Raw genomic sequence first — 24,570 nt, 5'->3', positions numbered from 1 at the left:
CAACTAGGCCACAAAAAGCACACCAAATATAAATAAGCAAAAAAACACTGCTTTACATTCAAACAACAAACACATCAGGAAATAACAAGAAACAGACATTTTTTTTTTTTACAACAACTAGAAATCAAAAACAAATGAAACAAGCCCTGTATCTAAAATGGGCAACAATGCACTCTTAAACAAGACACAAAAAAATGGTTAAAAGGTAGTCCTCTGAATTTAAATGGGGCGAAACGCGGGAAGAGACAGGAACAGCCCTCTAACTTAAACAGACCCCTAAATGAAGGGAAAACAATTAGAATATACCACTATGATATATAGAGAAGAAAACAATAACAAAACAGATATTTAAACAAGAAAAACTTTGATTTTAAAAGAATAAGGGATAAATTCACTTTGCCCAGAGCTGATCGACTTCTTCCATGTAGTGCAGCAAACAAGATCTGAGGTATTATCCAGCTGCATCATGGGAAGGGTACAAGCCCACAAGCTTAGTTAAAGTCCTCCAGCTAGTAAACAGGCTGAGACTGATCAGATGGATCAGATCAGACCCCAACTTTGAGAACTAGGATGAGACTGACAACATCACATCATAGCTTCACAAGGAGATTATCAACAACAGGATAGTAGGTAAATGAATAAGAGTTCCATATGATATACCGTTGGATAAATGCAATACCACAGCATTGCTTGATGAATTTCTGTTAACATATGTACATACCAGTCGATAAATATGAATAAGGTAAGGAAGAAGCATTTAGCATGTGAAAGCAAAAATTAGCATAATTGTCTTTACTGGAAACAAAATTCTCACATACTGTATATTTATTTTGGACCTTTATACTTCACTGTGGGAGATGGCAAATATAGAATCCCTTGGGATAACAGATGGCAAATATAGAATCCCTTGAGATAACAGATAAGGCAAGGGAAAGCTATTCCAACAAGTGCCCCCCCCCCCCCCCCCCCCGGTTGCAATAGGATGATATTAGGCACAATGTACAACAGTAATTGTACTTCAGTGGAATCAGGGTGACCTTGAATGGTATGTGGTTTGGTCCCCAAAGATTATTACAATGATCACAGGGGTATATTACTGCATTTTAATGATTCTTCTGGATTTATATCTAGGTCAGCTATAAAATATATATATATTACTGGTGACATGTTATTTCTTTTGCTGTATTTGGATGTTCTATTTGTATTCAATAAAGTGTTGGTTTAGAAAAAATGTAAGCCCATCTAATTTATGCTTGTTGAATGTTTCTTGATTTAGTCACTCATGGAATATAGCCACTCTAATCTGTCTGGTACCTATTACCACAGTTGTTTTAGTCAATCAGTATGGAGCAGAGATGGGAAACAGCTGTGACTAGTACTTCTAGTTGACTAGTAGTTGTTTCATTTGTCAGGCCCTTCTCATCCTTCAGGCTACACCTAAGCTTAGGTACTTACTGATTAAGCCATATTCACAAATGAAGTTCAAAGACAGGGACCTAACCGAAGCTCTATATCATAGAGCTCACATCAGTTTTCCTTCACTAAGCTTCATAAACAGAGTTTAAGAGATGCAGTAGTATATACTCCACAGTCCAGCACAATAATTTTTTCTCTTTTGGGCAGTGGAAATTAGCTGCTTTTCTGCCTTCCTGATTGCTAATTTATGAACAGCAGAAAGACAGCTGTGTACTGAGTAGCTGCAGACAGTAGCTCTGTCTCAGTGTGATGTAAGAAGTCTAACCAGGACATTGACAGTATCTCAGGAAATGCTGTTCATTAGTTGTCATTAAAATATGTTCAAATTCAGCCATCCAGTCTTCATATTACCAAACAAGAAGCTAATGACAGCTTATCCCTCAATGCCTTTACTTGGCCATGGTTCTATTTCTTCATACTAATGTTTGTAAATACTCCCACTGTTCATTTTACAAATTAGTAAATCAGAACAGGACAGCTTCATTTCATTGGTAGTTGTCCATCAAAGTCCAGTCCAGGTGTTCTGTGTCCTGATTCTAAAGCATAACAGTTTATTTTAGAAAATGTGTTTTAAGAACTTTCTTTTTTTAGGTTCTTTGAATTCATGTGTAACTGTTGGGTCACTATAAAAGTGTTGTGTTTGTCATAGATGTGTCTGGGCAAGAATACCTGATGGACCCCTAATGGTGATGGGTGGAATAAATGCAAAAAAAAAGCCTTTTTCTTGAGGTGGTTGGGAATGGCTGAGCTTTCTCCTGTCATCTCTACATAACATAACCAACTGTCTTTGGCACTGTTATAGCTTGAAAAAGTAGAAAACTTTAGAGACAGCAGTTATGGATTTGCACACCATTTGTTAAAATGCCACATATTTAGTACAGCTGTTAGTGAGGTTCCATTCCGCAGTCCTCCTTTCATCAACAGACTGTGGCAAACCATGCAACTGATAAACATTCATCTGTATTATTATTATTTTCTTTTTATTATGTAACTTCTTTCTTTCTACTTTCTGTGGTATGGAGTTAACTTGCTCCAAAAGGAGCTTATAATGTGCTTTATTTTATATTCCAGTGAAATAACATTCAAGGCCAGCAGGGGGAAATCTTCCAAGGATTGATTTAAGGACTGGAGCATATTTTCACCAAATGCAAGACAACAGCGGGAGTTAGGAAGACAGGTACATTCAAGATCCTGACCTGAATTAATAAGGGAGACCTTCAGAATTAGGTTTAAGTGGAGAACAAATAAAGTTTTCAGGAAAAAGAAGCAGCTGTGAAATAAGCTGATGAACTGATAAATTGTCATTGTCTTTTCACTAATACCTCAGTCAGAGATTGCAAATAATTTTTGGCTGTTGCTGTTGCTTGTAATGGCAACATGTCCAGACTACAAACATAGGACATAGTAAATCATCAACTAAAAAAAAAACAAGCAGCCAAATGATAATACTCTTCAGCAAAGCATTATTCTTACCCATGCATTATATGATCTGGAGCTGAATGAACTGTCTGCATCACTGATACAGTCGGTCCAGCTGCATAAGCAGGCCAAGTTGACAAGCGCCCAGTATAACTCTCTCCACGAGGCTGAAATAAAATGCATAATAATGAATACAAATACTAGCGTATTATAAGCCATGCAACAGAATGTCTGAACAGTGTCTAAACAACTGTTTGGCCCTCTAAAATGAAACCTGTGTCACCCACCGGCTTGGAGCTAGTACACTGCAGAGGGTGGCCTGGATCATCATAATGTAAGTCTGACACAACATCCTGTTAAATACACATCATCTTGTTAAATGCTGCAGGTGAAAAACTAAAAGTGCTATACTGCCATAAAACATGAAGTACACTGAATGATCAACTTTTGCCTGATACAGTAAAGGTATCATGTAAAATAACATCACTTTAAGTTCAGAATCAGATCCAACTGGAACAATACATTGCTGCAGTAAGGCACATAACAGTGCAGCTTTCAGGGAATTAGATCACTTTCCATGGGATTAAGACATTCAGCTGTACCTTCAGACACCATCACATGAGACATGAGTAGATAATTAATAACTGGTGTTTGACTCTATAAACAAGATCAGGATGTCTGAACCCCATAAGTACAGTCTCATAAAACAACAGAATACAGTGTGGATAAAGCTTGGATATAAACAGTACACAGTGGTATCCTAAGGAAGATATTTCCTAGACTGCATAATAACACTGTTTTCTGAAAGATAAGGGAGTAGTGCATCATCATAAAGTAAAAAAGTATATTGCTACTAGCGAGTAGCTATGAGTTCTTTTTTAAAATTCACTATGTACTACAGTATAATTTCATTTAATTATTTAAATCTAACAGTCACCAAAGACGGAGATAAGATAATGGCATCTATTTTTAAGAAAGATGTACAGAATAATTCGTTTTTACATTATAGTAGTACTGATCCTAAAAAACTAAAACTAATATTGTTAAAGGACAACTGATGAGAGTCAGTGATTTAAAAGATTGAGACAATGATTTTAAAAATGAGAGCATGAGTTTATGTAACAAATTTATCACTAGAGGCTACCCCAAAAACTTGGTAAAAAATAAATTGGAAGAAGTTAATAAAATGAGAGTGAACAAAAGGGAGAAAGTTAAATATGACAAGCAGGTAGACTATAGAGTCTCGATGCAAATTACTAATAGTATTGACACTGAAGCTATTAAAAGGATTATCAGTGCCAATTGGAATTTATTAAAATGCCACTCTGAAGTTATTAGAGCAGTGGGTGATGCCCCAGTGTTTGTACAAAAAAGAGGGAAGAGTTTTAAAAATCTCTTTCAGATAAAATTATGGCCTGCGGATAGTATTATTTCCAATCCAGGCATGTATAAGTGCTACAATTGCAATTTATGTCATTTTTGTTAACTGATGTGAACAAAATATGCATTAATGGTTATAGTATAGAAGTGAAGGGAAGATATACTTGCAAATCAAGGTTTGTTGTTTATTTAGTAGTATGTTCTTCCTGTAATGCATTTTATGTGGGATGTACTACTAGGGAGCTTTATAAGAGGATGTACGAACACAAACATGTATATATAATGATTAAGGATGAAAGAAATGCACTTACTAAGCATTATAAATTTAGTTCGTGTAAAGTAGATTTTAAATGTTTAGTATTGGGTGAAATTAAATATTTTAATAGCATGTTTAATGCCGAAGATGAATTAGGGAGGCTAGAGTATTTATGGCAAGTAAGGTTGGATGCCTGATACCCACCAAGTCTCAATGACAGGGAATAATTTGTGGCTTTCTTTAAAAGGAAAGGCATTAAGCATTGATTTCTAAGTCAAGTGATGAAGTGAATTAGTATTTAATGGCTGTATCTCACAGCATTTTACAGTCTGATGAAGTCTTATGTTTAGAGACTAAAGTGCTTACTGTTGAATGTTTTATTAATAATTTTGAACTTGTGTTTTCCTTCCGGCTTTTTATTTGATTCATTTATATGTCAAACCAATTTGTACAGATGCTTTTCCTGAAAATGTATTTGGGAGGTTTGCTTGTGTTAAAATGTATCAGCAGTGCACTCTGCTGGAATGAAAAGAAATGTACATGCATTATTATAACTGAATTAAACGTATATGTTTTAATAGAGGATACTGAGAGAGCAGAAGTTAACCAGCTAGCTTACTTTAATAAAAATAAGGGAAATGTAAATGAGCTGTTAAATCATTAAAACGGCACTCCACAGTGCTGAACAGGACCAGAGACGGTGGGTCTGGAAGAAGCCTTTGTTCATTAGTTCAGTAAAAAGAGGGTAAGCCCCAGGCACTGCCATAAACATTTAGATGCATATTGTAGCAATCTATGCTAAGTTTCTGTCTCAGCTTCAAAGGGGGATACTGTGAGAATCTAGAGTCAGGTGACCAGGTGAAGTCATTCTGCAATCCATCTTGGATATTATATTTTACAAGGAGTAATCTCTGAGTATTGAGTATTCTGTTTTGGGGAACCTGACTGAAAAATTATATATGCACGTCTTCTGTTGGTTTCTTGTTGTTACTTGCATTAGTATACGTGCATACTACAGTATATTAACTCTTTACTGTGAACAACTACTTTCTATTACTGTATTGTACTAAGTACAATAAATACACTGAGACAAACTGCTCCAGTTAATACGTTTTTACTATTACATTCTTCTTTTGGGTCTACAAGCATGCAATACACAATACAGATACTGTCCGCTCTCTAGACCAAATTCCCAAAGCTTATTTTTACACACTCATATTTATACAGAGTCTGATGTTTTTTTTCCCAAAGTTTGATGTATAACAGTTCTCTCTCTGTATAACAGTTTTTCTTTGTTTCTTTGTCCTTAGTTCTTTGAAGCATCAGTAATCCTTGGAAACTCAGTGTTTCTGCCTTATCTGACGACTCAATGTTCCTGGATTATCTCACTGATGTTTCAGTTCTTGATTTTACATATTCTTATCTTGTTGATGTCTTCTGACCACCATCTGCATGGCTATTTTTTACAAACTCTGTTTTTCAATAACATACTCCTTTATGCATGGATGCCAATATCTAATTAAGCTATATATGTTTGCCAGCATACTATTTTCAGCATTTATACTATTTCTAAATTAACCCTTTATATTTCATATTATTCGTGCAGCTTCTTATTCAATCTAATAATCATGCTAGCAACAGTTTTGTAGAGACAGTGAATATACTAAATGAAACAGATTAAAAGTACTCTTATAGTTCCCCCTTATTGTATTTTGAGGAACAGATTAAACTTTAGTTAAAGAAAAGACTGCATTTGTTTTATCAGCATTGCTGTTTTTACAGCATTTACCACTTTACTCATATTTACAATTATGACTTGTTGAGTTATTGCAACTCTTCGTAACCTGCAGCATATAAAACAATTTCAAGCTGTCATTATTATTATGACCCCTAAAACTACCAACACCTTATGTATTAAGCAATTTAACAATTTGGTTCCAGATGATGACCACCCTGTGAATATGTCCCACCAATTATGGGCAGTGTCAGCTTCTGTTTTTTTCAGCCAATTTTACCAATTTGTCTTTTACTATTATATTATTTATTTTATGCTGTACTACGCTGCAGTTACGATGATCCAAGTAAGCTTTAAGATCATCTGTGTCTTGTATTATTCTTTTAACTTGTCTAGTGACAAGGTAATGTTAGGAAATTGAATCATTTCATATTTCCACTGAACTTTTACCATTTTTGTACTACTGGTAGAGAACATATAGATTTCATTTTTTTTCAGGTTAAATGTGTGATATTGCTGATACATTCCACAAAGGGTGTTTACTTAAATTTTAACACTGGGTTATTTGAAACCACACATACAAACTGTGGTGCCACTTTGACAAACATTTTGAAATTTGAAGGCAATATTGTACATTTGCACAAATTTACAGAATGTTGTAAAAAACATGGTTCATAAGTGGGAGAGTGTTGCCCACAAATCAAACCATTTATAGTTTCTGTACAATGTTTTAACATGTGTGTTTTGTTATCTATATCTATGTAATTTCCTTCAAGTTGAGATAACCAGAGTTCAGTATTGTTATAGGTAGACAAGAATATTATGGGTAATACCATGAACTGATACATTACTGTTTGTTTTGTTATATTATAATACATAAGCTTTCCAGTGCAATAATTGTGCTCACACTGAGTCTGTTCTGTGAACGGTCTTATCCAGCTAGTGGACGGTATCTACTTGCTGAATAGTTGTCGCCACATGTACTCATTTTTTAACATTAACTTTGTCTGTAACTCATTTTGTTGCATTTTAACATACAATGACTGTAAAGTACATTTTGTTCAATCTACAAATATAGATACATTAGTATCAAATTGCAATCTATTAATGATACATTGTAATAATTTAAAAAACCCTCTTGATACCGTACATTTTGTTTATGTACATACCAAATGGTGGGATTCCATTGTGCTTGCAAATGTATGATTTGTGATATTTCTTGTCCTAGTAATTTTAGTTTATGATGTAAAATTTCAATATCCACTACATTTAGGGTTCCTACTCCTGCTCCTACTCCCCCTAAAAGTGTGTCATATGAGGCTCTTTTAAATCTGCATTCCATTTGTTTAAAACTTGGAAACATGATGTTGAAGTCCAATATTGTCTTTTGGTATTACTGTGGTACAAATGGATGGTATTTTACCACTTGATCCGTATGAAGTACTGGCTTGTTACCTAAAATGGTAAGTATTCTGACCCATGGTCCTTTTCCTTGTATTGCTGAGTTGTTTATACAAGTAAACAAAGTATTGGTAGAAAACACACCCTTTTCTTCCCCTGTTGAGTTTATTTTTATTTTTGTGTTATTGTCTACACACTGTGACATTTTTTGCATAATGTCTTCCCTTGTCAGAACTGTCACATCTTCAGGAGGTATTGTACAACATCCAATAGAGACAGAGCTATTTATTGAAATGTTTATTTCAGTCTTTGAGTCTTCCTCTACTTTTATGTATGCCTGACCTTGTTCAGCAAACCATGCTGTTATATTTGTGTTAATTGTTATCCTCCCAATGGTACATGCTGTGTGCTTTCCACAACTGAAATTGTCGTGTTCTATTTTGTGTAGCATTTTCCTAACTAAGTTTTTGTTGTGAAATGTTGTAATAAACAACCTTGATTTCCTCTGTTTGTTTTCTTTTGATACAGCAAGTTAACACAGTTTTATATTGTTAACACAATGATGACAACCATTACTTAACACTTTATACCTTTACTTTAGTCCCTTTTGCAGTGCTGTTTACACAGTTAGTGTAAAATTGAAAGCATGTCCTTCCCCCTGTAGTATACATCATTTTATTGCAGTATTGTTTATTTGCTTTATGCTGTGAGAATTGAATGTATGCTTGCCCTTTGGCTGTTACCTAGACTGTGACACTTTAGTTTTACATATTTGCTTTCTGATTTGATCATTTTTTGGCCATTTCCAAAAACAGAAATATTTTTTTATAAAGCTTTTACTGTTGCCTATGCTGTCAAAGTTTTAGTAGGAATTGCTTCTATCCATTTTGAAAAGACGTTTACTGCTACTAGTAGGTATTTGTACCCTCCCTTTTTTGTTAAGGGACCTGCATAATTTATTTTAACTGCATACCATAGCTCATGTACTGACTGTACTCAGTGTAGTATTTACTTGCAAACAGATTATTAATGACATGTATGCGCAATTGTGACATATTATTGCAATTACCAAACAGGATTTCTGTAGACTTTTCTGCTTTTTGCTTAATGCTGCATATTAATACTTAACAATAATGTTTTAGAAAAAATGTAAGCCAGGAAAAACATAGGCCATTTGGCCTGGTAACCAGTCTTGTTTCCTTGACCTTATAAATTTCAGTACTATTAACATTTTATCTTATGCAACATTCCTTGCAACTACCCATTCCAGCCTGGAAAGATTTGAGCTACTTTTTTTTCTTTTTGCACATTCCAGACTCTTAACCCATAGTATATCTCTTAACTCCTTCAGCACTTTCTCTTACCTTCAGTCATTCATTAATATACTTGCAACTTGATATTAAAACTCTTAGAATTATAATAAACATTTGTAATTTGCCTATCTATGCAAAATATTGCTTTTGAATACTGTTTTTGCTGGAGTCTCTGCTATTTTTAATGCTATTATACAATTACAAAATATTGTAAGAAAAAAAGAGATATTGGCTTAACTAACACATGCTTAAAACAGATATATTTACATGATTTACATCTGCTATTGTCTGCCTTTTGCTGCACTTTAGGTGAAAAGAAAATACATGCATGTCAGTCTTGTGACCGCATGTCTTTGCTGCTTTTAACTACTCTCATTTGATATTTGATTTCTATGCCCTAGAACTGTTTTATTTGAAATGGTTTTAAAATCACCATTTAAGTACCTTGCTTTAACTGAATGAAAGTTTCTGCTGTGTACGCTTAACCATTTTCTAAATGTAGAATAGTATGTCGTAAATTATTATTTTAACCGCTGTTGGTTTAACTCTTTAATAACCAGATTCTTTTTGTCTTGTGATTTTGCACGGGCTGTCTATTTCTCTTTTTGTGTTCTGGTGACTTTAAAGCTCTTATGCACATCTGAAAAAGTGTTTGCATATGTTGTCTGCACTTTTTGAACTCTGTCTCTTAAAAGTTTATTAAATCTTTTTGTCAGTTCACCATGAACCTCATCTCTGTTCTTATCTATTTTGTAATGTGCAGTGGTACCATTACTTTTATGACACTGCACACAGAAAGCAGTTTCATATGACTTGCACAATAAACGTTTACTGTCATACCAGTCATGTTGCTGTTTAAGATACCAGTCAAACATAATGCATTTACATAAACCATTGACATGAACTTTACCTAGTAAAGTACTACATGTGCTACAGTTTTGTTTATACAAATCTTTAAATCCTGACCATATATGTGCTGGACTATTATCACTGTCTACTTATAAGGTAGTCTTACATTTCACAATTCTTTCCTTTACGGCATCCATGCTGTAGAATGAGAAACAAAAAGAGAACTACCAGTTTCTGTGTGGAAGATGGCCAAATCTTCCGTTGAGAAAACTTAGAAAGTCCCTTGTTGATTCTCCCAAAAGCTGGTCAGATGCAGCTGGCAGATTCAGCGACGTGAATGTACAGCACCTGTGGAACTTCCAGAGATCAACTGTTCTGCTACTGGATTCTTTGCATAGGATAAACAAGAAGTACACTGCAATTGGATATACTGAATAAAATAAAAAGAAGGTGTAGTTGTCACAAGAAGAAACCATTCGGTCCGTCAACTGTGGCTCACCACTGACAAATTATTTGCGCACGTCTTCTGTTGGTTTCTTGTTGTTACTTGCATTAGTACACATGCATACCACAGTATATTAACTATTTACTGTGACTAACTACTTTCTATTACTGTATCGTACTACGTACAATAAATACACTGAGACAGACTGCTCCAGTTAATACGTTTTTACTATTACATTTTTCTTTGGGGTCTACAAGCATGCAATGCAGATACTGTCAGCTCTCTAGACCAAATTCCCAAAGCTTATTTTTACACACTCTTATTTATACAGAGTCTGATGGGTTTTTTTTCCAAAGTCTGATATATAACAGTTCTCTCTCTGTATAACAGTTTTTCTTTGTTTCTTTGTCCTTGGTTCTTTAAAGCTTCAATAATTCTTGGAAACTCAGTGTTTCTGCCTTATCTGAAGACTTGATGTTCCTGCATTATCTCACTAATGTTTCAGTTCTTGATTTTACTTATTCTTATCTTGTTGACGTCTTCTGACCACCACCTGCACGGCTATTTTTACAAACTCTGTTTTTCAATAACATACTCCTTTATGCATGGATGCCGATATCTAATTAAGCTATATATGTTTGCCAGCACACTTACTATTTTCAGCATTTATGTTGTTGTGTCTTTCGGCTTTTCCCGGTTAGGGGTCGCCACATCAGAACTCCGGTCCGCTAATGATTGGCAGTAGATTTTTTTTTATGTGCCGAGTTGCCAGCCCTGATGCACAACCTTCAACGAAGGTACACCCATTCACTCATGTCTCTACACAGAAGACGCTCTAGCTGAGAATCGAACAGGACACGTCTTACTGTGAGGCGACAACGCTACCGCAGCACCACCACCAACTATTTCTAAATTAACCCTTTATATTTCATATTGTTCTTGCAGCTTCTTATTCAAGTTAATAATCATGCAAGCAACAGTTTTGAAGAGACAGTGAATATACTAAATGAAACAGATTAAAAGTACTCTTACACTGACTAGAAAGACTGCTCATATATTTCATTGCACTTGCTCTATCAAGTAAGTTATTAGGGAATAGTAATTCTACTAGATTCAGTCAGGAATATAGTGAAGCTTAGTTTAGAGATTGTTTTTCTTTATTTGCATGAGTCTGCCCATAAATGTTATTTTCAGTATTTCTGTGATTTAAACTCTGTGGTTTACTGTAAATATATATATTTAGTATTTTCTTGTTCTTTTATTATTTATTATTAAATATATTTAACTTTTCATTGTGGTTGGTCCTTTTTAGAAAATACTTAAGCTTTGAGAGTATTTGCACATATTTATTTGGTGATAACTGGCACTCCTGAAAGCCTCAAGAAGTGGAAAACCAAGTAAACTGTTGAAAAACACACAAGTGGCAAAATGCTGACAAGAGAAAACACCTCCAAAACACGATATCTGCACCAACAGCAAACGAAACTAAGTTTATTAAAAATGAGCGCTTTCGGTAGAGAGCATTCTCCCCACCTTCATCAGATGAAGGTGGGGAGAATGCTCTCACAGCCATTTTAATAAACTTAGTTTCGTTTGCTGGTGCAGATATCGTGTTTTGGAGGTGTTTTCTCTTGTCAGCATTTTGCCACTCCTGAAAGCCTTGCTGTTTGGTCAACATTACCATTTGTATTAATATTAATTTCACACAGCATAACTGGAAACCCTTTTAACAGCCTTATAGTAACTGACTGGTGGAAGTGAATCTACCTTATAGTCTGAACAAAGTTGGTAGAGTGGGTAATATGTGTCAGCCTTTCCCAGGTGTGTGTGTGTGTGTGTGTGTGTGTGTGTGTGTGTGTGTGTGTGTGTGTGTGTGTGTTTGTGTGAAAATTAAATCTCAAAGAGTGTGTATGTCAGCTAACTGGAGCAGGGACATGAAGCGCTGCTATCACAGTGCCAGTGGGGAGCCTTATTGGGGACATGGGAGAGGCAGATAGAGACACCCAGAGCCCAGGATGAGTGTGTGCCCAGTGTGCTCTTAAGGGAAATTCTGCTTGATGCACAGAGGTCTGCATCTGGTATCCATTTGTATTCCAAGTGCATGTCCCTCTCCAGTGTTAGTGGTGAGGATTCAGGCTCCTTGATTACTGACCCACCATGGGGACATCACATATTGGTAAGCAGTGGTGGGATATTAATTGAACTCCTGTAGTCTGTAAGCAGTTGTCAATAAAAAAAAGTGTACTCACAAGCAGTTACAAAGTACATATTCAGAGTTTCATAACATAATAGTTTTATTTATTTATTTTTTGTTAGCTTAATTAGTCAGGGAGGGCAGACAAGGATGTCAGCAGAGGATTACAGCAAGCTGAGATGTACCAAGCCAAAGGACTGGTGCATGCAACCTGACTAAAGGGGAAATGACTGCAGCCTTAATCACAGCTGCAGCACAAACCAGCAATCAGGAAGACAACCAGTCTGGCATTGGGGATATACAGCTCTCAGAAACAGGACAGTTCAACTTTTCCTCAGATGACTTAAAAATCCATCTGGAGTTAAAGAGACTTGAACTAGAGGCCAAACACTGGAACTAGAGGCCAAACACTGGAACTAGAATCATCAGAGAGACCATGGTGTTTGGAGGCTGAAGAAAATGAGAAACTGCGGCACTTGGAGGCTGAAGTAAAGGAGAAGCAGCATCAACATGAGAAGGAGATGCTGACTCTTTGCCAGTGTCATGGAGGTAATGAGCAAGGGAATAACCAAACCCCAAGGAATAAAGGTCAGTAAATTTCTTCCACAATTTACAGAGAGTGATATTTTTTATAGTTTTATTCATATATTTGAAAAGGTATGTAAACAGTATAATGTTGACCAAGGGCTCTGGGTACAGCTCCTGACCTCCTTACTCCATGATAAAGCTGTAACTGCTGTTTCTAAATTGTCTGATACTGATTGCTTAAACTATGACACAACTAAAAATGTTTATCAGAATGTTTTAAGTTAACACCTGAAGCTTACAGAAAAAAGTTTTGTGAGCATAGATGCAAGGCAGATGAAAGTGTGTGTGATTACATTGCTGAGTTAAGCACTTATTTTCATAGGTGGATGAGTAGATGTCAAGTCACCACTTTTCAAGGGCTGGCAGACCTTTCAGTGAAGGAATAAACCTTTAGTACTTTGCCTGAGGACATGAGAATCTGGTTGGCAGATAGGAAATGCAACTCTGCAGATGAGCTGGGGAAAAAAGGGCATCTCTACTTTCAAGCAGGGCATCACTGCACAGGAAAGGGATACCCAGTGCTGCACATGGATATAAAGGATCCCATGGTGGGCAGCCTAAACCACCACAACAAAGTCCGCCAATAACAGGGGAAGCTACTAGTTCAGGTACACAGCCAGGATCAAGGGTTAAATGTTTCAAATGTAACTAATGGGGCCATGTAGCATATAAATGTCCGTGGAGGCAAGGTAGGGAACAAAAGGTAGGGAGCCAGCAATTAGGAATAACAGAATGCACGTGGTAAGTTGTCTGGAGACAACAGAGGTACAAAACTATCACCACAGTTTGTATACTATCTTGGTGGATGGAAAACAGGCCACTGCCAAGAGAGACACAGCCTCTGATATAACCAGTGTGAAGCCTGCAGTGGTTAAAGAGGAGCAGAACTTGCTTGCGCAGTCCACTCCAGTCAGAGCTTTAGGAAGGATCCCATTCCAAACGCCTTTGGCCAGAGCTCACCTTGACTGGGAGGGTGGAAAAGGAAGCAAACAAGTAGGTGTGTTTTAGGATATCCCTGCAGATGTCTTGACATGGAATGATTCTGATAATGCAGTACTTTGTGTGCATCCAGTGAAACGCAGTCAGACTTGGAGACAGATCTGTGGGTCTGGTAGCCTGGGGAGACCTAGACTGTATCCCTGAAGCCAGGACTGGTGATCTGGCTAGTTCAGGGAGGGAACTACCTTGCAGCAGTGAGCCTGAAGATGAGGCATGACTGCTGGTAGGTACTGATGTTCCGTTGCACAGGGTGACTGCAAGAGCAGAGGTGAGTAATAGTACCCAGGCTGACAGTGAGGCACTGCTGTCAGAAGATACCAGACTTCCCGTGGAAGGGGAGCTGGAAGTCACAAAGATAGAGTTGAGACAAGCTCAGTGCTCAGACCCTACATTACAAGGCTTGAGAGAGGTAGCTAGGGAGGTGCCTGATTCTCAAGGAAAAGGAGAGTCTGTATACTGGAACAAAGGGTTATTGTAGAGAGAGTGGACCCATGAGGGAGGGCTAGAAGCTGAGGTAATACAGCAGTTGGTAGTGCCTACAGCCTACCATCTGGCACTTCCAGCTTAAAGCATAACAAGAGATGTATTGAACTTTTATTGCCTGAGACTGCCAGGGATGTAACCGGGTACTGCAGGACCTGTGAGCAGTGCCAAAAAGTAGATAAGGCAGGAAACAAGGTCAAAGCTCCTTTGATGCCTTTGACTGTGATTCAGGAGCCATTTCAGAGGGTGGCTATGGCTATTGTGGGGCCTCTGATTACTCCAGGTTCCACAGGGAAGAAATATATCCTAGTGGTAGTAGATTATGCTACTAGATACCTTGAGGTTTTGGCTCTGTCCTCCACTGAGGCAGAGAAGGTGGCAAATAATGGATGGTGCAGTTGTGCAGCGGTTTGCATTACTGACTCACAGCAAGAGGTTCTCCGGTTCAATTCTCGGCTGTGGTGCCTTCTGTGTGGAGTCTGCATGTCCTCTCTGCATTCCTGTAGGTTTCCTCTGGGTGCTCTGGTTTCCTCCCATGTTACAAAGACATGTATCTGGAGCATTTCTCCCTGGGCCTCTGCTGAAAATTGGCTTGTTCCAAGTCAGACTTTCCTGGTAAACAAATGTTAAATAAAATAAATAAATAAATGCTTTGCTAGAGATTTTCAGCTGGGTAGGTTTCCCAAAAGAAATACTGATTGACAGAGGTGTCAACTTCATGTCAGACCTGCTGTTTTTTCTGTTGGAGCACAGTGGGGTGAAGCACCTAAAGACCACCCCCAGACTAAAGGTCTTCTGGAGAGGTTAAACTCTACACTAAAGACCATGCTACAGGTACGTGCAGACCAGTTTAAGAAAGAGTGAGACAAATATTTGACCCATTTGTAGTTTGCTTATAGAGAGGTACCCCAAGAATCCACAGCTTTTTCACCCTTTGAATTGCAATATGGGCATGGGATGAGGGGACCTTTAAATTTGATTTGTGATGAGTGGGAGGGTGAGTGTGAATCCCACAAGGAGTCTGTTGTGGCATGTGTCCTAAACCTCTGAACAATGCTTAGGGAGCTCATGGGCTTGGCCCAGGAGAACCTGGCAGGAGCCCAACTGCAGGAAAAAGGTCTGGTATGGTAGGAATGCTCGAGCCAGACAGTATGCTGTGGGACAGCAGGTGACGGTGGTCATTTCTGTCAGATAGAATAAGCTGCAGGCAGCTTGGGAGGAACCCTTCAAAGTGGTAAGGAAGGTTAGTGATGTTAACTACATGGTAGAACTGCTAGGCAGGGGCACAAACTGTACCATGTTAACATAATGAAGCCTCACCATGATAGGGAGGCCCTTGTGCTGAGTATTCATAGTGGATACCAACAGGAGTCTGAGAGGGATCTGGTGACTGATCTCCTCAGTGAGACTTGGACCGACACCTCAGAGGAATGTCCCAGCGGCTATCCCCTTCCCAGGTTTAAGAAATCCGAGCAGTCTTACATGAGTTTGGGGATATGTTCACTGGGAAACCAGGGTGCACCCACCTGCTGCAGCACCATGTGGATACAGGGTCCCAAAGACCTATCAAGCAGGCCCCCTTACAAGGTGCCTGAGCAAGTCAGACAGACTCAGAGGGAGGTGATACAGGAGATGTTGGAAATGGGAGTAGTCCAGGAGTCCAGCAGTCCCTGGGCCTCCCCATTAGTGTTGGTACCATAGAAGGATGGCAGCATCAGGATCTGTGTGGACTACACAAGACTAAATAGTCACACAGAGTCAGATGCCTTCCCAATGCCTAGGACAGATGATGCCTTAGAGAAGCTGGTTGGGGCTAAGTATCTGACCACTATTGATCTGACCAAGGGCTAGTGTCAGGTTCCCTTGACTCCCAGTGCTAGAGAGAGGTCAGCCTTTGTGACTCCTTTCAGCTTGTATGAGTTCGTGAAGATGTCCTTTGGGATGAAAAATGCACCAGCAACTTTCCAGAGGCTGGTAGATTGTATCTTAGCAGGAGTAGGAGATTATGCCTTTGCTTACTTGGATGATATTGCCATCTACAGCCATTCCTGGCAAGCGGACCTTCAGAAAGTCAGGAGGTGCTGGGCAGACTGCAAAGGGCAGGGTTGACCATTAAGCCATGTAAGTGTCAGGTGGGTATGGCAGAGATCTCCTACCTGCGACATAGAGTGGGGAGTGGTAAGATCAGGCCAGAACCTGCTAAAGTGGAAGCCATTCAGGTATGGCCTGTCCCTGTTACCAAAAAGCAGGTGAAGGCATTCTTAGGGACAGCAGGGTACTATAGAAAGTTTGTTCCCAATTATAGTACAATATCTGCTCCTCTCACAGACCTGACAAGGAAAAACAGGCCAGATAAGGTAGTGTGGACCCCAGCATGTGAGCAGACATTCCAGAAGCTTAAAGGAGCTTTAGGAGGACCCCCTATGTTAGCCAGTCCAGATTACAGCAAAGAATTTGTTGTGCAGATGGATGCTTCAAACCATGAGGTGGAGGCTATACTTAGCCAGGTTTCCTAATAGGGAGAAGAGTACCCAGTGGTATATCTCAGTCGTAGACTCCAACCCAGGCAGGAATGTTATGCAGCTGTTGAAAAGGAATGTCTAGCCATAGTATGGGCACTGCAGAAACGTCTGCCTTATCTGTATGGAAGGAAATTCACTGTAGGTACAGACCATACTCCATTAACATGGCTACATAGCGCCAGCCAGCAAAATGCTAAGTTACTAAGGTGGAGCTTAAGATTGCAAGCATATGACATTACAGTACAACATAGTAGTGGGGTCAGCAATGCCAACACAGATAGACTCTCAAGACAGGGAATGGGGTAACATATTCCCAGATAGGCTTATTTTTCTCAAGCCATGTTTCTCAAGTGTCACTTGAAAAACTAGCTTAAGTCTTCAAAGGGGGGAGAGGCATGATGATAGGAGGCACTGCCAGTCTTGCCAGGAGAAGTAGGGCATTGGCTGTATAACTTGCACCAGCACAGCTAGTTGGAATTTTGAAAATAATTATACATTATTTGTATATCAAACTGATTTGTGCAGATGCTTGTGCTGAAAATGTATTTGTGAGGTTTGCTTGTGTTAAAATGTATCAACAGTGCACCCTGCTGGAATGAAAAGAAATGTACATGTATTATTGTAATTGAATTAAATGTATATGTTTTAATAGAGGATACTGGGACAGTAGAGGTTAACCAGCTAGCCTACTTTAAGAAAAATAAGGGAAATGTAAATGAGCTGTTAAACCATTAAAACATTACCCCACGTTGCTGAATAGGGCTGGAGACAGTGGGTCTGGAAGAAACCTTTGTTCATTAGCCCAGTAAAAAGAGGGGCAGCCCCAGGCACTGCCATAAACATTTAGATGTGTATGGAAGTAGTCTATGCTAAATTCCTGTCTCAGCTTCATAGGGGGATACTGTGAAAACCTAGAGTCAGGTGACCAGATGAGGTCACTCTGCAAGCCATCTTGGATACTATATTTTACAGGGAGTAATCTCTGAGTAGGGAGCATTCTGTTTTGGAGAACCTGACTAGAAAACTGCTCAAGTATTTCGTTGTGCCTTGCTCTGTCAAGAAAGTTATTAGGAAATAGTAATTTTTCCTAGATTCAGTCAGGAATCCATGGTATTTCTTCTGGATTTCTTTCATGAAATATGGTCATGGGATTTCATTTAATTTTATCTTACTTAGTTGTTTACTGAGTAAGTGAACGTATTCTTTAGCCTTTTCAAAAATCTTCATATGTGAATAAACTCCTCTAATGAAAGACTTTGTTTATTAGAAATATTAAATGTTATTCCAATGCACCTTTGCAGTAATTATCTGTGGTTGAGCAGTGGTCCTTAAACTGAGACTATGCATGACAGGAGTCCATTTGGTGATGGGGGATTGAAGACTTCATTAGGTCTATTACTGCTTAAGAGAGACATTCTCAAGTGGGTCTGTTACTGTTGTCCTAGGAGCCAGACAGATATGTGGAAAGACTTCATGCTCAAGCAGTGCCAGTTTTCATGGGCATTCATCCTTGTAAAGCAGGAATCTGTATGAAGGCAGACTGGATAACAAAAGGAACAATGAAATTCAAGGCTGTCAGGGTAAGGATGGAGCCACAGTCATGCAGCTATGTCTCCGCATGTCTTTAAAAGAACTCTATGAATGAGAAATGAAGAGAAAAATTATATAGAAACTTCATTCTAATGTATTGAAAAGGCATTATAATGTCTACCCTGTGAATCCAGGAGATGGAAGCACCCAATTTATTCAGCATTTCGCAAAACTGCAAAGAGATCTATTGTTGTAGCTTACCACATCTCAAAAATGGTCTGCAGTACATTACAGGTTATATCACAATCATAGTAAAAGCATACAATCAGACAAGTACTGGTGACCCCAGCATACGCACTGCTGTAAAATGTGGTTTGGGCCATCCACTGCAGTACTGCAGCAGCATTCCTGCATCATTTGAAGGATCCTGTGCTCACTTGTTTTTTTGATATACCATACCATTATCATGTTATAGGAGAAAAAAATGTATTGCATCTGGATTGAGGTGAAAATTAAGCTGTAAAGCTTGTAGTGCATAATAGCATTCTTATAATTCTAGAACATTAACTTTTGTACATATTTTGCTCAGGCTGAACTGATACCACTCAACTATCAGTTTTATAGTTTTATAGAACATCCCTGACTTTTTGGGCCAGATTCAATGAAGCCTACACTAAGTGTACACTAAGTGTACACTGTCCTGAGTGAACAGACATAACACACACCTCCTTCCTCCTAATTTCAGTTTTCTTAGTGATATTCTTGCAGCTTTAACTATTGATAGGGATTCATAAAGGTTGCCACAAAGTGTAGACTACACGTACACTTTGTGTAATCTTTCTGAGTGACTAGAAAGCACAAAATGTGATAAGAATTTTATTGAATACATACTGTGTAGGCTTTATTGAATTTGGCCCTTTATTTCATATTTTTGCCCTATCCTTCACAAAGAGTTTGATCTTCTGGTAAATTGCTGAGGATTACAGTCTGCCCCCTTCTATAAAAAGGATGTTTTTTTTTCTTTATATGCACTACCCACGCCCTTCTACACAATCTGTACTCGTCAGTTATGTCTGAAGGGAACTTCACTCTTTGGACCATGTCTCCCCTAAGAAAGTATCATTGAAGAATGCCCTCCCACCTAGGATGGGCATGCCCATCCCTCCCTGCTGCTAGGTCAGTTGCTCAGGCTCCTAATAGAACCCTGATCGTTTGGACCATAGTCAATGCTTTATCCCTCTATGCCACTGGAGCGGCTTCAAAAAATGTATGTTGAAGGAAAACTAGTTACTCTATTAATTACAACATAATTTTATATTTTTGGCTTTTCCAGAATTTGAACAATGACTTGATAGGTATGCTGAATAGAAATAAGGAATAAATATTTTTTGTGATAGTTTCCTGTTCAGTTGGATAGGCATCTGTAACTCCTTCTCATCTAGGTTGCTATATATGAAACAAACTTGCTATATGCCATGAGTCAGTTTGTGTGGAGTGAGATCAGATGCAAAATAGTGACTTATATAGTCATATGGACCACTACTTATATTAACTGAGACTGAAGGGGCCACTTCAGATAACTCATATATAATCTTGCAAATGGCAGCAAGGGGATGGCTGCTGCATTTGGGTCTAAATTAGAATTGAAACAACTTTGTACCAGACACATACACTTACTGTAACAGAAGAGTGAAGTGTCAAGAATTTGAAAATAATATTCATACCCCCCCCCCCGCACCTTTGCTAAATAATATGATCAGATCTGAATTTGTGTCACAGCAGAAGAAAGGGAAACACTTGTGATTTGACAAAATTCGGGTATAGTCTTTTAATACATTTGTTAACCTGGTAAACCCACCAAACACAAGTGTCCATTTCCAAATCAACCCAGGAGCATTGTCTGGTCAAATGACTTGCTTAGAAGCACAAAGTAGGCAAATGGAGGTGAAAGGAATAAAACCCATACCCTTGACTGTAGAAAACAGCTCATTAACAGCTCAGCTTTCCTCAAATCTCTTGCAAATTCAGAAAGATAGAAAAAACTTTTTCAAAACACATTTCTTGAACCTATGTGATTCAAGCACTTGTGCTTTAAAAAAGTATCTGTATACTGCTGCCATTAACCCCACCATGCAGAAGCACTGTCATCCTGACATCTTGGGAGAGATGACTAAACTGAATGGATTGTAGTTTCTCCCTAATGATTCAAAAGCCTTTATTAAGCAAGATTCAACAAGGCTACAACAAAGGTTTGGATTCAAGGCATGAAAAGATCCATATGTTCAAGTCTATGTTATACAGAGATTCATGGGACTGGTAGATGTAAATCTATGATTTTTCTGCTTGGTCTAGGGAGTGTGATACCAACAATCAGTTATCCTGAAAAGAGAAGGCTATTATGTCTTGGTAGCAAAAGTTGTTGGCCACTACTGCCATGCAATCAGTGAATACCATGAAGGCAAACAAGTCAGATACAAGGAAGCCCCCTTTTTTATTTGTTTGTTTGTTTTTGCTTTTAAAGCTGTCATTATTTACATCTTATCATAATCCCATACACATGCAGTCCAGTCTTAAACTGACCCCACCCCTCATTTAACAATCCCTTCAAGACAAAAGGGAGAAATTGATAAACCACCATTTTATGCTTGCACAATTATAATCAAACCCATTATTTCAACCACATCTCAGATGTATATATTTTTTCAGAGGTGCATTCTTTCTACTCAACTGATCAAATATTAATGGTACATATTTTTATAATAACAGTCTTTATAATTTTTATAAAGCTTAGCCAACATATAAACATCCAATTAAATACAAATGTATGCCAGGAGCATTTCATTCCAATTCTGCTTTCCTTCTTTTCCACTTCATCTCCAGTGCTTATAACATCACTGGTAGTCAGTTCAATTTTGAAAATCTACTACCTAGTTACTTCTTTCTTAGGTACTGTCATTATACGACTTATTAGTGTTTGTTCATTTTGGTCAGATCTGTGTTTTTCATTGCCTAAAATCGTAAGTGACTTAGTTAATAACAAAGCCATACCAAACACTTTTTTCAATAGTCCTTGCAACTCCAGTCCGGATATATTAATTCTCTGGCAGGGCCAAAATATGCTCCCATGTTCCACTGTCCCTGCATCACACCACAACATGTTGAATCTGCCTCAAGAAATTTCCTTTGTAACCTTATTAAACTATAACACAATATGCAAATACTGCAAATATTCGAAATGTCATGGACTTAGTGACATATCGCAGCAGATGACAAACATATCACCAACTTTATATTGTGTTTCCTCTTCTCTGTCTTGTCTCATTTTATCCACTGCCTTTTTTCCCAACTTTCTCATTACTGTGAGCACTCTACTTACTAGCATTTTTAGTCATCAGTACGTCACCCTTAGTCTCCAATAATGATGCTATTAGTGCAGTCAGTACCCCACCACACCAACTCATTTAAACCAAACACTCATGCAGTGCTTAAAATTCCTTCAAATTTGAAACACAGAGAATTAATTAAACCAAAATTTTCCTGATTAAACTCCAAGTTCCCTACATATCCCCACATCTCAATTTTTCCATAGCCTTAAACCCCCTCATATGGAATACTTTTATTATGATATCCAATAATCAGATGCATGTTCATCCCAATTCTCAGGTCCTTAACCTGTAAGGTCTGTTTTAATGTTCCCATTGCCTGTTTCAACAGATAAGGATACTCCGCTGTCCTCTTACAATATGGCCAAAATAGACTCTCTGAAACTGTTTTATTGCCTCTTAAACTGGTTAAATATTTATTAACATTAAAAGACTCTGTTTACAAAAAATACATCATTTTCATTCAACCTGCATCGTGATTCAGGCAAGGATCTAGAACTCTGACTCTGCCCATGGCTTTTCCTTCTACCAACTTCTCCTGAGCACTCCAGGTTTACCACCATCCGAAATAAAGTCTATCATCTTATTTTAACTAACTTCAAAAATGACCCAGAGTATCCCCTGAAAAAGATTGGAATATCCAGAGTAATAACATCAACATAAATAAATAAATAAATTCTCTACTCAGGCTCCAATCATATAATTTTCCATATGTTAAAATGTAATTTCAAGCTCTTCATTAACTCTTCATATTCCTTATTAACTGTGTTCTGCACACAGATGTAGCAAAACTCACAGATATTTAATACGGAATATTTCCCACAGGAACCCATACTCCTTTCTAATTTTTTTCATCTCAGTACAAAATTCATGGACCTTATATCCTGAAATAAAGTACTAAACATCTACATTGTTTTTCAACAATACAGTAGACAGAAAAGAAATGAAAATGAAACAGAAATATACATGCATATTACCTGCATATAATTTGCTGCAAATTTTTTCATCCTATTTAAAACAAAATGTATACCACTCTGTTCTGTCAAAGCCTAATAGATAAATGACTAAAACAGTTCCTCTATGCTTGTTTTCTGTACATACTGACTTGCCTTTGCTGCATTCTTGCCCAGATGACCTCCTCTATAGTTTATCTTTCACTGAGAACTTCTGCAAGACTTAAGTTATTCTACATACCTGAAACACCACTCACTTCCTCGAGTTCATGCATAGGACCACCATTCACCTCCTTAAAGGGAGAGTGTCAAGATTTTCTGCGTCTGTCTTTGTTTTGGTTTAGCTGTCAGGTCATGTGATCCTAATATTTACATTCAAGCTGCTCTGACTCTTTGAGCTCAGGTTTCAGTACACTGGGGGATGGGTACATCTTACTTCCAGAAAGCCTAACAGTTTCCTGTGTGTGCTGCTTTTATTTACAGCCCATACTGACAGGGGAACTTCTCTTTGAAATGTAGAGTAGTGCTTATAAGGCTTACTGTTGTTTTTTCATTGTATCTTAGCAGGAGTAGGAGATTATGCCTTTGCTTACTTGGATGATATTGCCATCTACAGCCATTCCTGGCAAGCGGACCTTCAGAAAGTCAGGAGGTGCTGGGCAGACTGCAAAGGGCAGGGTTGACCATTAAGCCATGTAAGTGTCAGGTGGGTATGGCAGAGATCTCCTACCTGCGACATAGAGTGGGGAGTGGTAAGATCAGGCCAGAACCTGCTAAAGTGGAAGCCATTCAGGTATGGCCTGTCCCTGTTACCAAAAAGCAGGTGAAGGCATTCTTAGGGACAGCAGGGTACTATAGAAAGTTTGTTCCCAATTATAGTACAATATCTGCTCCTCTCACAGACCTGACAAGGAAAACAGGCCAGATAAGGTAGTGTGGACCCCAGCATGTGAGCAGACATTCCAGAAGCTTAAAGGAGCTTTAGGAGGACCCCCTATGTTAGCCAGTCCAGATTACAGCAAAGAATTTGTTGTGCAGATGGATGCTTCAAACCATGAGGTGGAGGCTATACTTAGCCAGGTTTCCTAATAGGGAGAAGAGTACCCAGTGGTATATCTCAGTCGAGACTCCAACCCAGGCAGGAATGTTATGCAGCTGTTGAAAAGGAATGTCTAGCCATAGTATGGGCACTGCAGAAACGTCTGCCTTATCTGTATGGAAGGAAATTCACTGTAGGTACAGACCATACTCCATTAACATGGCTACATAGCGCCAGCCAGCAAAATGCTAAGTTACTAAGGTGGAGCTTAAGATTGCAAGCATATGACATTACAGTACAACATAGTAGTGGGGTCAGCAATGCCAACACAGATAGACTCTCAAGACAGGGAATGGGGTAACATATTCCCAGATAGGCTTATTTTTCTCAAGCCATGTTTCTCAAGTGTCACTTGAAAAACTAGCTTAAGTCTTCAAAGGGGGGAGAGGCATGATGATAGGAGGCACTGCCAGTCTTGCCAGGAGAAGTAGGGCATTGGCCGTATAATCCTGCACCAGCACAGCTAGTTGAATTTTGAAAATAATTATACATTATTTGTATATCAAACTGATTTGTGCAGATGCTTGTGCTGAAAATGTAATTTT

At 38.3% G+C, this 24,570-nt stretch overlaps 1 protein-coding gene across 2 annotated transcripts in view; it reads right to left on the bottom strand.

Annotated features, from left to right (window-relative positions):
- Window positions 1-24,570, bottom strand: part of TSNAXIP1 (translin associated factor X interacting protein 1) — a 1,644,878-nt gene that overhangs the window by 1,094,630 nt on the left and 525,678 nt on the right. Inside the window, exons 1-2 of one of the 2 annotated variants that reach the window (XM_044081466.1) lie at window positions 23,168-23,301; window positions 2,950-3,062 (exon numbers count right to left, since the gene is read on the bottom strand). In XM_044081466.1, the coding sequence (XP_043937401.1) occupies window positions 2,950-2,990 (41 nt within the window). In that variant the 5' untranslated portion in view covers window positions 2,991-3,062; window positions 23,168-23,301. Of the gene's footprint in view, window positions 1-2,949; window positions 3,063-23,167; window positions 23,302-24,570 lie in introns of those variants that run through there. The other variant, XM_044081465.1, reaches the window with a different exon arrangement.

The sequence above is a fragment of the Protopterus annectens genome, chromosome 8.part0 (genome assembly GCF_019279795.1).
Source record: "Protopterus annectens isolate FY-2018-M chromosome 8.part0, PAN1.0, whole genome shotgun sequence".
Classification (NCBI taxonomy): Eukaryota; Metazoa; Chordata; order Ceratodontiformes; family Protopteridae; genus Protopterus; species Protopterus annectens.
The sequence above is the reverse complement of the archived record's forward strand: the minus strand, read 5'-3'. Positions and strand labels throughout refer to the sequence as shown.